Raw genomic sequence first — 21,474 nt, 5'->3', positions numbered from 1 at the left:
CAAGCAGTACCCTGCCCATGCCCAGCACTCAGTAAAAGTTAAGACTGCACAGTTCTGTGTAGCATCGGGTCTCACCTAAGAGGTCTCCACCAGGCCTTGAAGCCACACTTCTTGAACCCTTCCCCAGGGCGAGAATCAATTCCTCGCCTTTTATCTTACTGACAAAAACTAATATGCTGGGTCTCAAGAAAACTTTCAGAGACTATCAAGTCCAACCCCACTCACACAGTACACAGGAAAAGTGAGGCCCAGAGATGCGACGTGCATTAAGTGAGATGACACTGCTAGCTAGTAGCAGAGACAAAACAAGAACGTAAGCCTCCTATACCAACTTCAGTGCCTCGGCTGACGTGTAGAGAGCACGATTAGGGATCGCACAGACCTCATTCCCACCACCCCTCCCATCCCATGTCCACCCTCCCCTGGTCCCCAACCTCCCTCTGTCCTCTCCAAGTCGACTCGCCTCACTCTATTCCGGGCCTTCACATGCATTCCACACTCCCCAACTCCAACCCTACTGCTTCTGGCCTTCCCTCGCCTACAAAACACACACTGAGAGAGCCCCACCAAGGAGAGACAGTTTCACAGCCCGCAGTAATCCTCCGCGCTGCGGAGTCCGCTCCGAGGCGCATGCGCCACCCTAAGTCGGCGCTCGTCGGTGACGTCACGGACGGCGCCATCCTCGAGTTTGGAGCTTGTGGCTCCTGATCCCCGTAGGAGCGTGTCAGTCTCGCAGCTTAGCTTACCGCGCGACTTCAGGCAGAAGGAACCTCTCCAGCACAGACTTTGACGAGAGAGGCTGTGGTGGTCGAGGGCTGCTGAAGAAAGTAGAGAGAGGTAAAGAGTGAGCGACGCCTGAAGAAGACGTCAACAGAGCGCCCCGGAAGCGGTCCGAGAATGAACAGTAAGCCGTGTTGAGGGTCACGAAATTGGAGACGGGTGGGATGTTAAAGAGTCGGAGACTAGGTGTAGATACTGGTGGGTGAAAAGGGTCGCGGCGGAGTCCGAACGGATCTGCTGTGGAAATTGTCCCACCTTACCTAAGTGTAACTGTGGCCCGGGGTCCCGGTTGGCCTGCCTAGTCTCTGAACTATGTCAGAGCTGGAGGCAGGTTCTCTCCGGGGGCTGCTCAGTAGTGAGTGAGTGGTGCTAGAGGTCGGCCCAAGGCCTTGGTGCGACTTGGCCAGTATCTCTCTCTTGGCGTGGTCAAGGCCCTGTTCCTCTCTGCAGCCCGGTTTCCCCTTTTGTAAGGTACTGATAATGATGCCTGCCCAGCCTGCTATTCTGTGAATCACCCTTGTCTGGTGTAAAGCGCAGGGAGCGTGCTGAGGATTGATACCACTAGCCCAAAGCTTTGAGAGTTGAGCAGAGGTGTGCCAAGGAGGGGAGCAAGCACCCAGGGCATTTAGAGGCAGGGGCATGACACCGTTAAAGCTGGATTTTAAGTTCCACCTCTGCCACTGCCTACCTATGTGATCAAGTTAAGTGTCTCAGCATATTTTAACTTCAGTTTTCTCAGTGCATAATAGGAATAATAACTCCTTTAAAGGATTTTTCAGAAAGTATAATGAGATAAAATATATGTAGCTTTTAATCAGGGGCATGGCAAACAATGAGGGCTCAATAACTGTTAGATGTCTATTGTTATAGGGAAAAAAAGACTTCTGGGTCTAATGCAAGGCACCTGTGACAGGTACAGAGTCATTCCTGGGGTCCAGGCCCTGCAAGTTGCTCTCTACAGACAGGTTTTAATCCCTATCTTCCATCTGAGAGAGAACCAGACTCTATATAAAACTTGTAACCACTTTGGTTTGCTGGTTCAAATGAACTCAGGGAAGCACAGTAGAGCTGGGATGGAATTTATAGAGCATGAACCAAATTTTCTAGTCTTTTGGCCCTTAAACCAGGCCTTTGTCTCATTCTTATCCCATTCACACCCATATTCTGTCCCCAATGCCATGGTTTTCTTTTTCAGACAAATTAAGAAACGGGAGTGTGATTTTTTAAAGGTTAAAACCACATTGAGCAATGTGTATTTTGAGCTTGAAGAAAGAGCTACTGTATTTTATCAGTTTAGGACACCATCAGTTGTATAATACATCTCAGTTTCATAGATATTAAAATGTGAAGAGTCTTTTTTAAACATCTAACAGTAAACAAAATGTAATAGTTCCAACTGTCTTCATCCTGGAAAGCCCTGTCACATAACTTTTAAATGATTTACATCATTAGACTTCTAGAGCAACTGCTCAGGCTCCTAACTTGTGGTATTTTAAACCAGGGCAACTCTAAGTATTGTCTGCTGAGCTTCAGTAGCATCTGAGAACTTGTTAGGAATGCAGGATCTGAGAGTGGGGCCCAAGAATCTACATTTTAATAAGTTCTCGGAGATTCTGACACACATTCATGTTTGAGAAGCACTATTTTAAGGCACACCATTGGAACTTCTAGCACGGATGTGGCTAGAGGGTAGGGCAAGAGGCATCCAAGAAAGCTTTGAAGCTGTGCTCATTGTACTACCCCCATCTTCTGTCTCTGAATAAGCATAGTTATTTTCATAGTTATAAAAGTCTTAGGTCTTATAGCCATAGCCAACAGAGTTGATCATTTCGTGTTTGTTTTCTTTAAATCCCCCAGGTGTGATCTACCATGCCCTTTCTCAGAAAGATGCAAAAGAGTTCGACATTCAGGTACAGTGCTTGGCAGGAGGTCTGGGAGCAACAGAGGTGATGCCAAAGATGGCTCAGTGGCTTCTTAACCGTTAGTGCTGTTTTAGATGTCCTTTCCCACATTTCACTCCCCACGTTTCCAGCAGACATGTTAGGCTTAATCAAGGTTTGTTGTTCTGCTGGCCTCCTTTCCCATTATACCAGAGTCAAGTTTGGTTAACTGGGATTTCTTGATCTGTGTCATCTCCCACTGTGTAGGGGACACTAGGCTATGCTCACCTGACACCTGCCGTGGCAAGCACTGTCATTTGACCTTGTTACTGTGCCCCTTTCACTCCTGAAGAGGGCAGTCAGATCACATTTCATGGGTGTAATTGATGGATCATATCTGGGTGCTACAAAGATTCTTTGTCAGTTTGGCAGAAGCTTCACTGGTGACTCATAATGAGGGAGTTGCTTTTAAAATCAAGATTTTGAAAGAGTGATACACCTTAATTTGGCTTCTCTATGAAAGATGGGCCACTTAGGTATTTAAAGACTCACATGTCCTCTTACAGTAATAATACTGATAATAATACAAAGCTGAAGCTGACTTCCCTCCTTACCATGGGCTCCCATGAAGAGCGTGTGTATCACATCTTTATCCCCACCTCCCACGCATCCACGTGCCTGCTTCTGCCCATGAAATGAGAGCTTGATTACTATTGACACATTAGCCGCAAGGTGTTTGCAGCCCAGTTAGTGCAACAAAGGTCCAGGAAATGACCCCGTCAAGAGGGAGGACCTCAGTAGACCGTGCTCCCCAGGGCTGTGGCAAACATGAGGGCAAAGCATCAGAATGAGGAATAGACTGGTGGAACTCCAACTTGAGAGACAGTGATGCTTGTTCTTTCAAGAATTACACACAATTTATGATAGTTACTTTGCCCAGAAGTCCTCTCTAAGTGCAGGTGCTCAGTCACAGTCATGTGATACTCTGTTCTATGTGGAAAAGAGTGAACACATGGGGCTAAGATAAGATACGCTGACAGTTTATTTCCTCAAGTGATGCCAGAGCAGACCAGGAAAATAACCATGCTGCATCCACAGGCTGGAAACTCAAGTAAAGAGTATTACGATATGGCCGCAATGTCAAAATCCCTACCTGCTGTGGCTGGGCCCACCCTGGAGTGCTTGGTTATGCCGTTTTTCCTAGTGTTGGGGTCATTTCCTTCAAGGCCGTAGCCTGGCTCTACTCTGAGCTTGCCTTCATCTGATCATGACAGTTTAAACACATTGTCATACATTTCTCAAGGATGAGAGAAGTCTTTTTTTCCAAAGGTAATGTTTTTTTTGTTTGTTTTGCTTTAATTTTTTTATTGTTTTGTTTTGTTTTGTTTTTATCCTCAGAATAACCTCAGAGAGCAGGGTAGGAGGTTGGAGTTTGACGTGGCTGTTTTGTGTGGCAGTTACGAATTGGCATTTGAATGTGACTTTCACATCTGCCCAGCTGGGGGTAGCGAACATGCAGCAGATGAGAGGCTGTGTGAGCCTCAGTGGGTAGATAGGTGGGTCAGTGAAGGCGGCCCATCTGCTGTTACAGCAGTGTGTGGGAGGGCCTGGGGGTCTGGGTAGCCCCAACTAGAGCTGTGAGCACCACACCATCTTGTCCTCATGCAGCACCCAGGAACCCAGCGGGCCGAGGCCTTTGTGAGGGCCTTCCTGAAGCGGAGCATGCCCCGCATGAGCCGACAAGCCCAGGAGGACCACCTGCAACGCAAGGCCGTTGTTCTGGAGTACTTCACTCACCGGAAGCAGAAGGAAAAGAAAAAGAAATCTAAAGGCCTCTCTGCCAAGCAGAGGAGGGAGCTGCGGCTCTTTGACATTAATCCAGAGCAACAGAGGTATGGCAAGCCTTTCCTGCCTTTCCACCCCAGAGACTTAATCTTCCTTGTGTTGAGTATGGACTTGGGAAGCTAGGTAGCCCCGCTCTGCTTAAGCTAAGAGAGCCTCTCCCACTTCTGCCACAAGGGGGCAGGCTTCCTTTACCAATTCGGACTGTTTGGGTTTGGCTTTTCTGCTTGGCTTCTGTCCTATCCTTAACTAATAAGACCAGTGCCATAAGCCATGGGCAACAGACTATTTGTCTTTCAGTTTTCTTAGAAAAAGAGAAACTGATATTTCTTAACATATATCTCTTTGTAGCTTCTAATAGCACTAGACAGAATCACCCATTGGGGTCTTATTGCCAAAGAAGGTGCTGCCCATATGTTTCAGAAGTTTCTGAAAGAGACACATCACTCTCTGTGGGAGAACATGTTCCTCCCTCCAGCTGACACTTCATCCCTCCTTGGCCAGGGTTCTGCATTTGCATGTCTTAGGACTGTTGTATGCTTTTGCTCCAAGGTCTGTAACCAGATAGCCTCCCACATCCCATAAGATAGAGTCTGTCACTTTGTTCATGTCCCCTCTCACAAAATCAGCTGGGCTTTGGGAGGAGGAAGGGACTGCTGCCTGCCCCTGGTGTGCCTCACCCATGTCCCCATCAATAGAGTCCACTTTGGGTTTGAGCCTGAGGTTCTCATTTCTCTAACCAGTAGCTTCGTTAAATGGACTCCCCGTGAAGTGCTAGGAAGACCCGTTTGGGGTCGTCTCACCTGTTCCCTCTCCTTCACCTCACCACTTCTCACTCATCCTCCAGACAGACCCTGTCACCTTGCACAGGGACTTATGACAAGCAGCAACTCCTGTTTACTGAGGGCTTACTGGGTTCAGCTTCCTGTAACAGAAAACCTCAAAATAGCAGTAGCTTAAATAAGATGGAAGTTTATTTCTCTTGTGAAAAGAAGTCTAGATGAACACCATCCTGGGCTGGTGTGGTAGGCAGTTCCACGGCCATCAGACAACCAGGATTGTAGCCCTGGGTGCATCCTTGCTGCTTCACCATTGTAGGTGTTACTTCATGGTCTAAGATGTCTGCTTGAGCTCCAGCTGTCATGCCTGCATCTAACCAGCAGGAAGGATGAAGGGGCAAAGGAAGGCAACACCTTCCTCTTCTCATTAGCAAAAACTTAGCTTTGAGAGGGTTCTACCAGTGAGGAAACTAAGGTTTGAGAGGTGAAAGTACTGGATTTTAGTGTGGTTATCGGGAGTAGAACAGGCCCCAGTGATCCAGGTCATGGTCCTTGGCATCAAGCCAAGCTCTGTGCTCTTTGGATGTTATAATCCCAAGCTCACATTGCCTAACGTTTTACCTTTATCTGACTTTGCCACAGATACAGTCTTTTTCTCCCTCTGCATGAACTCTGGAAACAGTACATCCGGGATCTGTGCAATGGTCTCAAACCAGACATGTGAGTTACAATTCTGAAGCCTTGCCCTTTGAGGCAGAGCCCAAGTCTTAGGCTCATTGTAAATGCAGCTTTCGGAGCCTGCTATCAGCATTGCCTGGCTGCAGAAGTTTGTAGACCTGTTGACTTCTTTCAGAATTCATTATAATGGTATACATTATGGGCTTTTGTTTACCTCGTAGGCAGCCACAGATGATTCAGGCCAAGCTTTTAAAGGCAGATCTTCATGGCGCTATTGTTTCAGGTAATTTGCCTAAGAGCACATCATCTGGCTGCCCAAGCCATCATTCAGTGACAATTCCTTGCTATGTGGATAACCCTACATCACCAGCACTTAGGGTAGACGATGACTATAGCTGTCTTAGCCAATTCTGGCCACTTGTTGGATACTCTGAATGGCCTCTGTCACCTTCTCCACACAGAAGACCCCTGCTGGTATCCCAAAGGACACAGCAGCTGCTGGCACTCACCCACAGTCTGGTATCTTGAACAGCCCCATGGTTTTAAATGTCGGCTGTGGACCAACAGTTCCCAAGTTGTCATCTCCAGCACAGACCTTACCCTTGAACTCCTTGAATTCAACTGTCTACTGGACATAGCCACCCAGACGTGCAGTAAACATTGTAAACTTTACTTATCCAAAACAGAACTCTGGGCCTCTCAGATCAGCCCCTCCCCTGGCCTTCATCATCTAAGTTGCCACTGAGAATCACCTTTAGTGATACCACTGAGTACTACTGAGTGCCACTAATATAGTACCACTATTTACCCTGGTTGTTCAAGCCAAAAACCTAGGAGGTATCCGCATTTCTTCTTTCCTAATTGCCTACCTCCAATCCATTAGCACGTCCTAACACCCAAATCTAAGCCACCACCGTCTCCCCTGGATTACTGCAAAGCTGCTTAACCCTCTCCCTGCTGACACACTGCTCCTCCCCTGACCAGGCAGCCAGAGAGAAGATTCTACAACAGAAATCAGGTTGTGTCCCTTCTGCCTCCTTACTGTATTCTAAACAGCCTGTCCAACCTCCTTGGGCACCAGGTCTAACCATACTGGCCTGCTTTCTGCTTCTCACCAGGCCTGGCCCTGCCACAGGGTCTTAGCATTTGCTTCTTCCCTCTACCCAGAGAGTTCTGTGTGCTCAGGGACTGATTCTTTCTCATTATTCAGGTCCCTACTCAGATGTCACTTCCCAGGGGTCTACCATAGCTAAAGATGACCCCCCACCCCATTACCCTGCCCTTGTTTTTTCATAGCACTCATCACTATCAGAAAATACAGTTGTCTGGTTTGGTACACATTACCCCTCCCCCTATTAGAACAGCAGCTTTGTGAGAGCAGCACTTACTACTGTGCCCAGCACCTACCTAGGACACTGCCAGACACATAGTACGCGTTCATTGAATTTGTATTGACTACCTTGGGGGATAGGTTGGGGGAGGTGAGAGGCCTACTGCCTGTGGTGGCAGCTCACTGCTGGGTGGCCTATAGTGGGCTCCCATTCTGTCCAGAGTTCAGGAGGTTCTGGGAAGACCATGATGAACAGGCGTTCATTCAGGTCCTGTAAGTGAGACTTGGCCCTGCCAGAGCAGCCCGACTGTGGGCCTTGGTGGTGCTAGATCCACGTGTGACCTCTTGGCTCCAGAATCCTGCCCGGGACCCCTGTGGCAGCAGGCCTTCCAGAGGACACCTCAGCAGAGCACAGAGGCTATTAAGCCACCGCCAGGGATTGGAAAGCCTAGGTTCTCATCCCACTTGGTCCCTCCCCAGCCAAGGAGCCTCCACCTCACCCTGCCCCTGTGGGTGGTCTTTCTTCCTCTGCTGGCTCAAGGTTGGGACCAGAACCCACAGCCCCTGCAGGCCTGGCTGCCTGTGGCTCCCCTAACACCACAGAGGCCTGAGCCCTGAACCCCCCTTTTCCTTTGCAGTTACAAAATCCAAATGCCCCTCCTACGTGGGCATTACAGGAATCCTTCTACAGGAAACAAAGCACATTTTCAAAATTATCACTAAAGAAGACCGCCTGAAAGGTACGTAACTGGACCGCCGTGGGCTGTGGCCTCCCCAGCCGATTTGTCGGCCCTTTCCTCATGACTCTAAAGCTCAGTTTGGCCTTTCAAGTCAGCACAGATTGTAGGTACCTGCTGACCTTACATTCCAAGCCTGCAGAGACCATCCCAGCACCCAGGGCTCTCCCTGAGGTACTCATGAGCCCAGCCAGCAGCTTTGGCCAGATGTGATCAAGGGAAGGAAGGGCTGCTTGGCTGTGCCTCCAGACACCTGGGTCTATTTCCAGGACTGGGACCCTCCACCTGCCCAAAGGCTAATGCCTCCCAGAGGGTTGTAGCTAGACAGATAGCAGGGACGAAGCACCTGCCCCTGGAGTTCCCAGAGCCAGCGCCCTTGGTGGTGATTCTCTGGGTTCCAGGGAAGCAAGTGCAAGCTTATCCACCTGGTGTGCTAGAGCTCACTGCTCTGGGAGAGACGAGCGGCCAGTCTGTCAGGATTTCCACACCCCCTCCTTGCCCATGAATCCAGAGATTTCAAAACCACAGTGGGAGGTTTTTGTTCCTTTAATTTTTTGAAGCTTGGTTTTCTTGTTGCTTTGTTCCATTCCCCTCTATATTCTTCTGCTTTCATTTTAGACCTCAGAAAGTGGTGTACAAGTTTCCCCAGTAAGCATAAAGCCATGAGTCCATCTGAAAGTTATGCGGCAAGACCTGTTTCTGGCAGTTTTCCTGGAGGTTTCTGGTTTTGGGAGTTTGGTTCATAGCCTTTGACCCAGAAAACTAGGTGTTGAGTTATATTTAAAATGTGAATAAATTGGCCTTTTGGCAGAATAATCCCCTTTAATCCTGGTGCTGTTACCTTTGTGGGTTCCACCATTTCTTATTATCTTTTCCTATTAGCTTGTTGTATTTTCTAATACAAACATCTTGGGAATAATAGTCTCCACAAAAGTGAACTTACTGCCAGGACTTTTTCCCTCATCCTTTTTCTCCTGCTTTTTTTTAGTTATCCCCAAGCTAAACTGTGTGTTCACTGTGGAGATCGATGGCTTTATTTCCTACATTTATGGGAGCAAATTCCAGCTGCGGTCAAGTGAGCGGTCTGCGAAGAAGTTCAAAGCAAAGGGAACAATTGACTTGTGAGCTCTTCCTGCCTAAGGGAATCGTTTATGACAGCGAAAAACTGGAAACAACCTGAATTACCCACCTTTCAGGGAAGAGATGGTCGGGCCAGTTCTGGTTATAGACCACCTCCAGCCAGTCTAAATCAGAGTTAAGGACGTTTAATCATCTGGGAAGAAGCACACTGTACTGAGCACAGAAGTCAGGGACCACAGGGATGTGTCTTTATAGATGCTCTTGTTTTTGTATTACTCCCATGGACAGAAAAGATTGGCAGAAAATACCAGAATTAACACAGGTTGACTTGAATAGTGAGTTTGTTTTTTTCTTTTTCATACTTTTCAGTGTTTTCAGAACGTTCTATGATGAATGAGTTGTTTATGTGATAATAAAATATGCATGTGGGCATGAACAGACTACAGGAGTGATTCCTGCAGCACCGCTAGGATGGAAGGGAAGGGGAGGCTTGAGCTGTGCATGGCTCGTGCCTTTACTTTTGCTCTGTGGAAGCTGCCATGTCTTTTGCTCTGTCATCAGGCACCGTGTCTCACTAGTTCAGTGGTGCCCTGCTTCTTTGATACATCACTTTAAATCATGCCTGCTGTCGAACTCTTTGACCTGAGGTTTACTTTGCTGTTTCAAGAAAGATGAAGAGGAATGAGTGGTGAAGTTGCTAAGTGACTTAGGGCCCATTCGGGAGTTCGAACTGAGGTGGACCACAAAGGCAGAATGCCGGGCCTAGGTGTGCTTATTGAAGCTTGTTCCAGTATGGGGAGCTTAAGCCTACAAGAGTGTTCTCAATTCCTGAGTCTGTTAGACTCCAAAGGAAGGTGGGCTGAAGGGAAAATAAGACTGGAGCTCTTCCCAAGGCCTAATCTACTAGGAAAGCCTGAGTCCCCAGCAGTGGCACCTTAGTTGACGTTAGTCCCATTTTTGCTGCTGGAAGCTGTGGCTCTGCAGGCTCTGCAGTCTGACCCTAGCCCTCTGGGCAGTGTGCCTGTGGGCCAGTAGATGGGCCCTTCTGTGCAGGGCCTGAGTACAGACTGGCCGAATGAGGACGGGGTGGGGACCAGACTTCCAGGGTCTGCTACCAGGAAAGCCACATGGCTCAGAAGGCCCTATCGCCCCTTTCTTTTGAGAAGCAAGTGTTTGCTGACCAACAGGGTGAGGGCAGAAGCCTTCCTGGCAACAAACTGGCAGCAAATTCATGTGCTTTTTCTTCTGCACGAAGAGAAGCAGCAATGCCAGAGGCTTCACTGTGTCAGCATTTTGCGCTCAGACTCCACACTGGATGGACGAGAAACACCACAGTGGAGGGGAGAGCATAAACACTGACTTCACATTATTGGAGGAGAGCAAGAAGACCTAGCGGTGCCTCTGCACCTCCTGAAGGCTGGGCACGCCCAGGGTCTCCCACGGACGTGCCTGGCGGCTTGACCCCGCTTCCGTCTGTGCATGGTGTCCCTCACTTACCAGGAGGGTCTGAGTCTCCTTGGGTGCTCTCCCCAGTCTAGCCATCACTGCCTGTGGTTGGGAGCTCAAGTCCCAGCACCACCTCAGACAGGGCAGCCTGACCCAGTGACAGCCCTCGGGTGTGACCATGAGGTCACTAGTACTCAGAGCACTCATTTGCCCGAGGCCTCACAGCCTGAGACAGGTAGAGCTGGGATTTGAACCACATAGTCTAGCTCCAGAGCCACGGGTGGCTGCAAGGATGAGAAGATACTCCAAAGTGCATGATGTGGTCCCTTTATCACCTGGGTTCCCACTGAGGGAATCTCTGGTCTTCCGTGTAATGTGGCTTCTGTTCTGGCTATCTGAAAGTGCCACACTGGTAACAGCATAGGTGCTATAATTTCCTAAACCCCACTGCTCTTGCCCACCCCTCTACAATGCAAAAGGCAGCCAATGTTGTGTAAATATACAGTTGCTTTCCAGAAAAGTTGTTGGAACCAATTGCCATGTGAAATCTGTTTTTCATTTGGCGCAGACTCAAGTTTCCATGTGAGTGGCTGTTTAATTTGTAGACGTCTCTCCCCCTCCCCAGGGAGACTCCGTGAGAACGCTTACCTTCCATGAAGCTGCTGCTGCTATGCATGTCTATTTCTGGGACGCCCTCTTGTCCCGAGGCCCACTTAGCACTGGGTCCTGTGCTCCAAGGACCATGCCATCCTCCCAGTCAGAGTAGGGGGTGAGGAGGGCACAGGCCAGGCTGGGCACTGGCTCTGAGTGAGCGTTCCCAATGAAGCTGCACTAATTGCTGCATGGGGAGGCACACAGGGCTGGCCGTGTCCCCATGGCTGTGACACAGGGCTTGTCATGGAGAGTGGTGTGGTACTTTGCAGTCCAGTCTCTCCCTTCTCCACTGCCCAGGGAGCAGGGCCCCAGCAGAGCTGGGGCCTTTGACATGTAGGATACCTGTGAGACACAGCTAAATTCGCCTTGTGTGTAAACCTTCGTGCCTGGGAGAACTCTGACCCAGAGAGGCTCATGGAGCAGCAGAGCGGTTAACACCTCAGGACAGGATGGAGGAGGCTACGGGGTCAGGAGACATCAGTCCAGTGACCCACTGTTCCCCAAAGAGCGAGTGGGCCCCAGGCCCTTTATATCCCCCAGAGCCAGCTCTGTGGAGGACACAGCCGCACTGTAGGGCCTGCAGAGGACAGGTCAGAGCCTCTAGGGCAGGAAAAGGGTGAAGCACCTGGAGGGTAAGAGGGACATGACGGGCCCCGGCTATTGTATTAGCCCAGCCTGCTGTAACAAAATACTGCAGGTGGCGACTTAATCAACAGACATTTCTTTTCTCACTGTTCTGGAGGCTGAAAGTCCAAGATTAAGGCGCTGTCAGGATTGTAGTCTGGTAAGAGCTTTCCCCTTGGCCACCTCATTGTGTCCTCAAATGGCCTTCTGTGTGCACTTGGGGGCGGGGGGGGAATCTCTGGTGTCTCTTCCTTTCTTATAAGGACCCCAGTCCTAGGGAATTAAAGCCCCACCTTTATAACCTCATTTAATTTTAATTACCTCCTTAAAGGCCCAGGGCTTCAGCACAGGAATTTGGAGGGAACATAATTCAGTCTGTAATAGCCGTGGAGCTGTCCCAGCTGGGACAGACTAGTTGTGCCCCCACCCTGGCCCCCATCCTCGGACACTGGCCTGGCCTTCCCACCCCCCATATGGAGTGCTTGGACCGTTAGCTCATCCAGCCCAGCCGCGGGACCCTGAGCTCCCATCACCGCAGGACTCTAGGACCTGCTCATAGAACTTCAGTTCAGCTGCTCCCTCCAGTACCAGGAGCCCTGAGGGGGCTAGGTTCCCTTACATTTCTGCAACAGCTGAAATCCTCTTCCCTCACCCTCTTGTTGGGGCCAGGCACAGTCTGGTTGGGGAGGAAATGCACCCACAGGTAGGCAGGGTGGGCAAGGGAGGCTCCCTGGAGGAGGCAGCTCTGGATCCAGGCAGTTGTGGGATGTGACGAGTGTGGTCACACAGGCTCAGGGCAGGGGCCGGCAGGGCCAAGGTGGAGGACCCAGGAAATCTGCCCACAGGGCCCAGGGCCAACAGGAGGAGAGGCAAGAAGGGCTGTGGGACTACGGCTGCCAAACTCAGGAGACGCCTAGCTTATCAGTGGGAGGGGAGAGATGGTGGGAGCTGCTAGCTAAGTTCTAATGCATGGGGAAGAATGTGGAATTCTGCTGATCCAGTCACCCAGTTCTGAAGTCTTTTGACACTTGAGAGCGTCACCATCTGTCAGGTGTGGCCATGAGACTATATCAGGGTTTCCCGAAGTTGTATTCTAGCACTTCCTGTACGAGAATCAGGATGCGTGTTAAAAGCAGCCAGATCCTGGGCTGCAATCAGTCTCCAGGGGTGGAGCCCAGATAGCTTTGTGTTTCTCTAAGACCCCAGCTGGTTCCTCCAGTCGTTGATGTTTGAGGATCATGGGCTCCAGATGGTGTCTAAAGTCTCTTCCAGCTCTGACATCTGGACTGTGATTTAAGCTTTGGGCCTCTCGGGATGGTGCTTTCTCGATGCTGGAAAAGATTGTCAAATGACAGATCTCTCAGGTTCTGAAGAGTAAACAGGAACATTCCCCCCAAAAGCCATAAATCATGCTAAAAAGCGTTCTTTCTGGACGATGGCTTTAGTTCTAATTTAGTTTGCATTTCTTAGCTATAATGCCTAATTAAGACATCTGTTAAATGTCTATAATATTAATTTAATAGAGGGGGTTCTAATAGAACTGTATTGGAATTGTCCATTTAATTAACCTCATGGGCCTTTAATGGATGCCTTAAATAGACATCATTAACAAGAGTGCTAGACAAATTAAAATTAGAGTCAATAACATTCTTGGTAATCTTTCCTGAGCTGTGAAGGGCAAGCATTGCTAAGTAGACAGATACAGAGATGGGCTGCACAGAGGAGTGTTGGAGCTGGTATCCCCAGCGGGGTCCACAATGGACAAGGCCCCAAGCAGGGTTCAACCACTCTGTGTCCTGCTTAGCTTTGCCCAAAGAGGGCGCTTCTGTCCAGTCGTAAGAAGCAGTTCTCAGGAGCACAGCCCTGCTCTGCCCCTTCATACACCTTTCACAGAAAACGTTTGCTGACCTGGTCGTTCGGACTGAGCTCCTGGATGTGGGAGGGAGATGCAGGAAGGAGGACTCACCCAGAGATTCTCACTAAATACTATAGATGCGTGGATCAGGAAAGGTGGCACAGGCTAGGACAGGGCAGGATTGGCTGGAATGGGCAGGGGGAATGGGATGACGTGGAATGAAAGGGAAACATTCTATTGCTTTTGGCCCTCCCACTCCACTGAACAGCTCTCCACTGCACATCTTTCCAAAGGCAGTAGTCAGTTCTCTTATCTTATTGGTCTCTCATCAGCATTTGCCATGACTGACCAAGCCCTGCCCCCTGAAACAGCTGTGTAGGCCCACGCTCCCTGACTTTCCTCCTGCCTCCCTGGCCACACCTTCCCAGTGTTCTTTCATGGACCCTCCTTTTCCCAACTTCTAAATGTTGGTTGAGTCCTGAACGCCATCTTTGGGCTCTTCTGCATTTCCTCCGTAGGTGGTCTCATCCACAACTTCAAATACACTTGACTCCGAAAATCAGTTAGGAGGAAGCAGCCTACCTTCCTCCTAACCCCAGACCCGAATCTGTAACTTTATTGCCTGCCTCCCCCCAATTCCAATGTGAACTCCTGAAGGACAACGACTCTGTTTTGATCTCTGCTGTCCCCCTAGTGATCTAGAAGCACTGTCTGACCCCTAACAGGTGCTCCAAGAGGGAATGAAAACAAGTGCCCAGTGACAGCTCCACCTGCAGATCTAATGGCCTCCCAGCCTGATATGGCTGCACGCAGAACTACTGACTTTCCTCTGCTCCCACCTCAGTGAACGGCCTCATGTCTCTCCCGTTACTTAAGCCAGAAACCCAGGCGTCATCCTCTCTTGCATTCATGCCCCCCAACGAATCTTTCATTAAGTGCTGGTGGCCTCCTTCCAGCCCTCCTTGCCGCCTCCCTGTCCTACCCGCTGTCATCTCAACCAACAGTCACAGCCCCTCCCTGGACCCCAGCCTCCACACACGGCCCCACGACAGCCAACGTGACCTTTGTGAAGCATGACTCACATCATATTGCCCTTCTGCTCAAAACCCACAGTGACTTCCCAGTGCACTTAGAATGAAAGCCAGCTCCTGCCCAGGGTCATCAGGGGCCTCCCACACCCGACCCCAGCCAGCATCTCCAACCCTGGCCCAGCCCACCTCCCCAGTGTCCCACCCCCGTGCCTTCTCCACATACCTCTGTTCAACTCACTGTTGGCACCTGTCACTCCCTCTGCCTGGGACTCTCTTACCCTGGACCTTCAACCACAAGGCAGCCCCTCCTCTGCATTCAGCTCTCCACAACTGGCCTCCCTCTCAGAGGGGCCTCCTCTGAGCAGCCTCCCACACCAGTCCCTCTTGTATGACCCCCATCTTACACCTTCTGTAGCAGTTCTTAATATCTGACGTAATCTTATCTGTTGTTTCCTGTCATTTTCTTCCACTAGAATGTAAGCTCCTTGAACACTGGGACTTTGCCTGTCTTATTGGCCATTATAGCCATCATGACCTCAGTGCAATCTAGAACACTGCCTTGCACATAATAAGTGTTCGGTTAAATAGTTGTTGTCTGACCAAAAACAAAAAAACAAGGAGCCAAGGGTATGACCTAATGACCTATACGTGTTGGGACCCAGCGGCCGAGATGCTGGCCATGACCCGCTCCGGCCCAGACAGCACCGTCCCCATCACCACTTGTCCAGAGCAGAGCAGGGCTGTGTCCTGGGACCCACAGGCTCCCCGCCTTCCACGCTGTCAGGCACCCCAGGCAGCAGCAGTTTCCTGGGTCATCAGGCCCCGCCCTTCCTGGCTACTCAGCCAGCTGCACTTACACTTCAGCTGTGTGTTGTGGGACATGCAGTGTGTGTGGCCAGCGCTCCTCTGCCCTTTCCAGCTTCGCCCACTCGACCCAGGGTGTGGGCGGGGGCCACGGGTGGCTGGTGCGAGTGACCCGGCCTGAGAGGGGCTGAGCCCAAGGAGCCCGGCATTCAGTCAAGGAAACTCGAGCTCAAGGTCCAGCTTACTCTTGACCTTCAGATTCAACCACAAAGGACGTGAAAAAAGCATGTTGATGGTAGTTTCATTTAATCTACACAAATTAAACTGTACCCTCTGCCAGAAGAAAGGGCAGGAGAGAAATAACGTTGCAGATGGAGCTGCCTATGGCCCTGCCCTTCCGTTAGGTGGAAACTTGCCTTGCAGTGGTGTGAGATGGAAAGCATCCTTAGTTGCCCTCTGTCTCCCCACAACGTGTGCGACTGTAATGCTGTTCACAGTAACACAGATCCTAAGCCTGTGGTGTGCTGGAGGGGCTCCCTCACCCAGGAGAGCTGACGTGTGCCTCTCTTCCGGCTTCACTGCACCACTCATGTCGGCAACTCGAGGCCAACCATGGCGGGAATCTCTAGACCACGCTACCAATCAGGCTGGTTCACCATTTACCAGCATGCTGCCCGCAACACCGGTCAGCGCCTCTGTGTGCAGGAGAGGCCGTGAAAAGTTCCAGCCCTGTGAGCAGGACCCCCTGAGAGAGGAGGGTCTGTCTCTGCAGGGTCCCCCTGAAGGAGATTTGACGACACGATTTGAGCCTGAGGGGTTGTTTGGCACCCAGCCCACAGAAGATGGGACACTGTGGGCCGGGGACTGGAAACATGAGTGCATTTGCTGGCTGATAGCTTATAGGACTGGAAATGAAAGATCTGTGCTCTTTCTGCGTGTGAGTCTATCACGTGGGTGCTTCATACATTTCTGAAAGTTAAGCATCTCCCTGAAATCTTGTTTCTTGATGGCAGCGCTGGGTTACCCTAATGGCTCTTGCTCAAGGATCATGGATTGAAAGCCAGGAAACCCAAAGTCCTAAGAAATGTGGTGTGTCACATTTACAGTTTTAACACCTCCCTCTCAAAATACTGGCTCTCTCTCTCTCTCTCTCTCTCTCTCTCTTTCTCTCTCTCTCTCTCTCTCTCTCTCTCTCTCTCTCTCTCTCTCTCTCCTCTCTCTCTCCTCTCTCTGCCCTGGACCTCGAGGGACCAATAGGTCAGCAATGCTGTTACTAGGGTGATGGCCACAGATGTCCTCATCCCCGCCCATGAGACGCTCTAGTAGGTGTGACAGACAGTGAGTGGTGGGAACGGGGCCTGTGGGGGCTGCAGAGTGGGGTGGGGAGGGAAACGGGGCCCGTGTCAGGGGCACCTGGCAGGTCTGGAGGTGGAACAGGCTTCCCCTGGGACCTGATCTTAAGATGAGGCCAGAGGGCTGAGCTGGAGCCAGGCAGGCAAAGAGACCTCCTGCAGAGGAGCTGGAGGTGGGAGGGGGGGCCTGGAGAGGAGAGTGCTGACTGCAGCTAGAGGCTTTGGACACTGGGCAGGGCAGCGGGAAGCCAGGGTTGGGGGAGGAGGAGAGACAAGGAGTGAGCTAGAGCAGGCCACGGCCAGGTCTGGGAGACCAGCAACGAGGCTGTGCCTGTGAGGGAGTGTCCATGGCCTAGACCAGAGCACAGGCCTCAGCGATACCCAAGAAATAGGTTTGAAGTGTACACACAACTCCCCACGGACAAGACCTTACGTTCTCAAGCCTCCTCCCAGGAGCCCCCACCTGAGCCTCCATTCACAGCCAAGTGGCTGTAAGGCGGAGCCCGGCTGAATAAGCAGAGGGTGGCCTCAGCCAGCCAGGCAGTGAGCGGAGGGGCTGGAGCACAACCGGCAGGGCCAAGGAGGAGGGCAGAGGCTGCAGCTGAGCTCTCTCAGGGAAGAGAGGAACGAATGAGCCAGTGGGCAGGTGGGAGAGGAAGGAGGAGCCCTTGGACAGCAGGAAATGAGGAGGAAGATGGGAAAGCTGGGCCAGGAAGAGGGAGTGGTGTGGGCACACCTCCGAGATGTCCCTACCTGGCGTGGCTCTGTCGCTTAGGCAAGCCACCACTTTGCAGTACCTCAGCGTCACCATCTATAAAATAAGCATCACAAGTAAAGCACAATGAGTAAGATTTACTATGCGTATCACCTCAGAGAGTTCCCACAATGTATGGTCTCATCTTTCAAACATGCAGGAGCCTGTCAGTTGTCAAAGCTGTCCCCTCCGTGGCCACACTCTTGGTGGAGGCTTTGCACTGGTCACCCGTTTGCTGGCAGAGGACACTGAGATTAATCCACCCAGGATCACACAGTGGCGGCTGGAACACGTGGTTAGGCCTCTCTCCCCCACATCAGCTATTCTTCTGGAATTTGATAAAGACTCCCTTTCCCCCGGAATTTAAAGCCCCGTCATTGCCTGCCAGGGTGAGAACAGGACTGATTTTTGCGAAGCCAGCTCCTGGCTCCTGGTGCCGTTTGCTGCAGAATTTAGACTGCAATAACTATTGAACACCCTATTATCCGGCTGCCTAATTAATGTAAATGATAGTTAATGTCCGCTCACAGAGGCTGATGTTTCTCAGAGGAGGCCCTGCCAGCCGCCTGGGCCCCATTCCAGGGGCGTTTATGGTGGCAGCCCCATTCTGGCTTTGTTGAGTAACAGGTAAGTCGTGGCCTTAAATAATGAGGACAGAGGGCTAACGGGCCCCAAGAAGTGGGGAAGCACAGTTCCCGAATGAGATGAGAGAGGCACTCCCTCCAAGTTTCTTTCCTCTCAGCCCCAGAGACTCAACGGTTTTCTGAAACCCAAGTGGCAACATTTCCTAGGCCTTCCTGCACAGAGACCAAGGAGTGTTTCTCCCAGCCCCTGCACGGAGAATAAAACCCTAAAATCCCTGCCTCCCTCCAGCCTCACCTCAGCCCCAGCTACACGCTAGGGGACCAACCTGTCCAGGTTTGCCTGGGACCACTGTGCAGTCCCAAGCAAACCTGCCAGAATGGTCTTTCCTGTTCACTGTCTGGCTTCTTTTAGCTCCGGGGGGGAAGGGGGGCACACTAGATGCCACTCTCTCAGGAGGGCCTTCCCAGACCACCCTGTCTTAGTGATCAGCCTCCTCCCAGTGCTGGGGCACAAAGCTGTCTTTCCATGCCTGCAGGTCTGTCCCCACCCTGTAGAGAGTGCTGGGCCTTGCAGTGGCTGCCCACACTTCCCTGCCCCAGTCATGGGTGCAACACAGGACGGTGTGGGGCTGGCCTTTCTTAGGGAGAACCTGTGTCCAGCTCAGAGCTGCTCATCCTGGCTGCATATTTCAAACATCTAGGGAGCTTCCCGAAGAATTCCAAAGGCAAGACCTCACCTCCCCCAAATTAAGCCAGAATTCTTTGGGGCGGGGCCCTGACATCTGCATGTTTTTAATCAGTGGTAGAAAAGTCTGGGTTTAGATCCCAACTCAGACACTCCCAAGCTGCATGGCCTTGGGCAAGTCACTTGGCCTCTGGGAGTCGGGGCTTCCTCTTTGTACAATAGGAAAGTCTCCCCCGTGTTGTAAGAAGTGAAAAGGGACAGGCACAATAAGTCTCATTAATATTTGCTCTGTCCTGGCTCTTTCTGTTGCTGAATGGATAGTTCATGAGCATCAGGAACCAGTCTGAGCACTGGGGCTTTGGAAATAGCTGTGTCTCACCACCCCAGACATGTAGCCCCGGTCTCCAGGGTGACCACGGCTACACACAGGCCCGGTACGCTGGGCCAGGTGCCCCTTGGCCCAGATACCAGGGGCCTGGATTTGTCACGACCCTTCCACACTCTGTTATAAACACGCACCTGCCTCCTTGACTGTGAGCTCTGAGAAACCCATGCTGAGTCCCAGGGCTCAGCACAAAGCAGGCTCCGCGCAGGTGCTGGGGGAGTGAATGAGGGCGGGAGCCAGCGAATGTGCCCACAGCTGGCATAGCCAGGTGCTCGTGGGTCATTTCAGGGCCCTCTCTGTGACAGGACTGTGCTTCCGAGAGGCTTCTCTTGACCACCCCATCCAGTGACCCATCTGCAGGCCAGCACATGTCCCAGCATGCCTTGCAGAGGGCACTTTGGACTAATGTTTTCAAAAAGTCTATTCCAGAAACTTTAATGTAGTCAATATAGCAGGTGGTGATCATCGTTCTGTTGTTTTATTTTTTTTTCTTTTTTGAAAAAACAGAATAAACTGTGGAATAAAATACCAAAGTAAATTGCACATTTTATAATAATAAAGTCAGGACACTTTATTTCCTCACATTTTGTTCAGTTATATGTGAAAATGGAGGTCTACAGACACAAGGAGTGCTGATTTGGGTCTGTGTTAGGGAGCTCTGCACCAACACCTGGTATGAGGGACAGTGAAGGCATATAACAAGGAAATGGTGTTCAGAGGCGTGAGGGAGCAAGCCCAATGTGTCACGAATTATCCGGGGTGGAGCTGGACTCCAGCCCAAGTTTCTTACTCCATTACCCGGGCCCTAATTCATCCACACCTCTGCGGAAGCCCAGGGTCTCCTCTGGCTCAGGAGAACTGAGGTGGGTGAGTCTTCTCCACTGTGGCCCTATGCAGACAGGTGTCTGAGTTGCAATTCCAGGAATCATAGACTTTGGCCTGTGGCCACTGAGTGCATCAGTTGGGGCTATTTTGGTTGCAAGTAACAGGAAACCCAACCCAAACTGGTGAAACAAAAAGGGAATTTATTGTACCCAATAACTGAAAGGTCAGAGTAGCACTACCTTCAGGAATGGTTTGATCCAGATGAAACAATGTCTTCAGGACCCTCTCTTGCCATATCTTTGCTCTGTGTTGCCTCCTTGCTCAGACAGCTTCTCCCTTCACAGCAGCAAGCCTCACATTCCCTCAGTCTAGCTGAGGTCTAGCTAGAAAGAAAAGGAATGTTTCTTTCTGGTTGCCCTTCCTCCAGTCCCAGGATTTGACCATTTGGACCAGGTCTCCATCCCTGTTCTGTTCTGTGGCTGGGGCATCCAAGGCGCTAATTGGCCAGGCCTGGGTCACATGCTTCTGCCCTGGAAACACCTGGATGGATTATGGGAAAGGGGCTGTTCCTGCAAATGCATCAAGGAGCTATTTTAAAAGAAGGGAGGATGGATGCTGGTGGCAATGATAATAGTAATAGATGTCCACTCCACTGAGCTCTTGAAGAAGGAAACAGGTGCAGCACAGCGAGGGGCCCTGGGATGGATCGGTAGCGGTAATTCAGCTGAGCTGGAATTCCATCTCCCAGCATTCCGTTTCATGCACAGTTCCCAGTGTGAGGGGCCACAAGCGACCTTCTGCCTGAAAGTTGGGAGGCGGAAGCACAGTGGCAGCCATCTCCTCGGAGCTCTGAGGTCGGTGCCGGGCACAAGGCACCACTGCCGCTCACATTGGCAGGATCTGCTGGCTCTCAGGGCTGGCTGGGGCTGCCAGCCAGGCCCATGGGGCCTCCAGCTCCTGCCGGGTCCTCCTTCAGCTCCTCTGGTCCCGGGCCATGAAGAAGGATGCCAGCTCCTCCTGCAGGACTCCCTCATGGTGAAATTGGAGGCAGGGAGACGGTGAGAGGCTGATGCAGTGCCAGCCTCCCAGGTCCTTTCCATCCTTGCGCCCTCCCCGTTACATGCATCATCCCTTCCCAGTCACCTGCCCTGCAGGCTCCAGGTCCCAGGATCACACACAGAAGTAATGGCTTCATGTAGTCTGTCTAACCAACTCCCACAATAGGATGAGGTCAAGTCCCTAAAAATAAATCCTTTATGATATATAATCTCACAGAGGTTCTGCTCCTCTGATGGACCCCTGACACAACAGCTCCTGAGCTACCGGCTCTGAAATCATCCTGATGAGCTCAGGAATGATACACAGGACC

The 21,474-nt window shown here is 51.1% G+C and overlaps 1 protein-coding gene across 2 annotated transcripts; it reads left to right on the top strand.

The window, feature by feature from the left end:
* Positions 1-664: 664 nt before the first annotated feature.
* POP4 (POP4 homolog, ribonuclease P/MRP subunit) lies at positions 665-9,538 on the top strand. Of its 2 annotated transcripts, XM_060131464.1 has the most exons (8): positions 665-904; positions 2,638-2,690; positions 4,059-4,216; positions 4,329-4,552; positions 5,924-6,001; positions 6,181-6,242; positions 7,928-8,029; positions 9,015-9,538. In XM_060131464.1, exons 4-8 carry the CDS (start codon positions 4,383-4,385, stop codon positions 9,149-9,151), a joined length of 549 nt encoding a protein of 182 aa, XP_059987447.1. In that variant the 5' UTR covers positions 665-904; positions 2,638-2,690; positions 4,059-4,216; positions 4,329-4,382; the 3' UTR covers positions 9,152-9,538. The 2 variants fall into 2 exon arrangements, with proteins under 2 accessions (XP_059987447.1, XP_059987446.1); XM_060131463.1 differs by lacking the exon at positions 4,059-4,216.
* Positions 9,539-21,474: the final 11,936 nt, after the last annotated feature.

This window comes from Lagenorhynchus albirostris, chromosome 19 (genome assembly GCF_949774975.1).
Source record: "Lagenorhynchus albirostris chromosome 19, mLagAlb1.1, whole genome shotgun sequence".
NCBI lineage: Eukaryota > Metazoa > Chordata > Mammalia > Artiodactyla > Delphinidae > Lagenorhynchus > Lagenorhynchus albirostris.
Note: the sequence above shows the minus strand (reverse complement) of the source record. Positions and strands in the feature narration are given on the sequence as shown.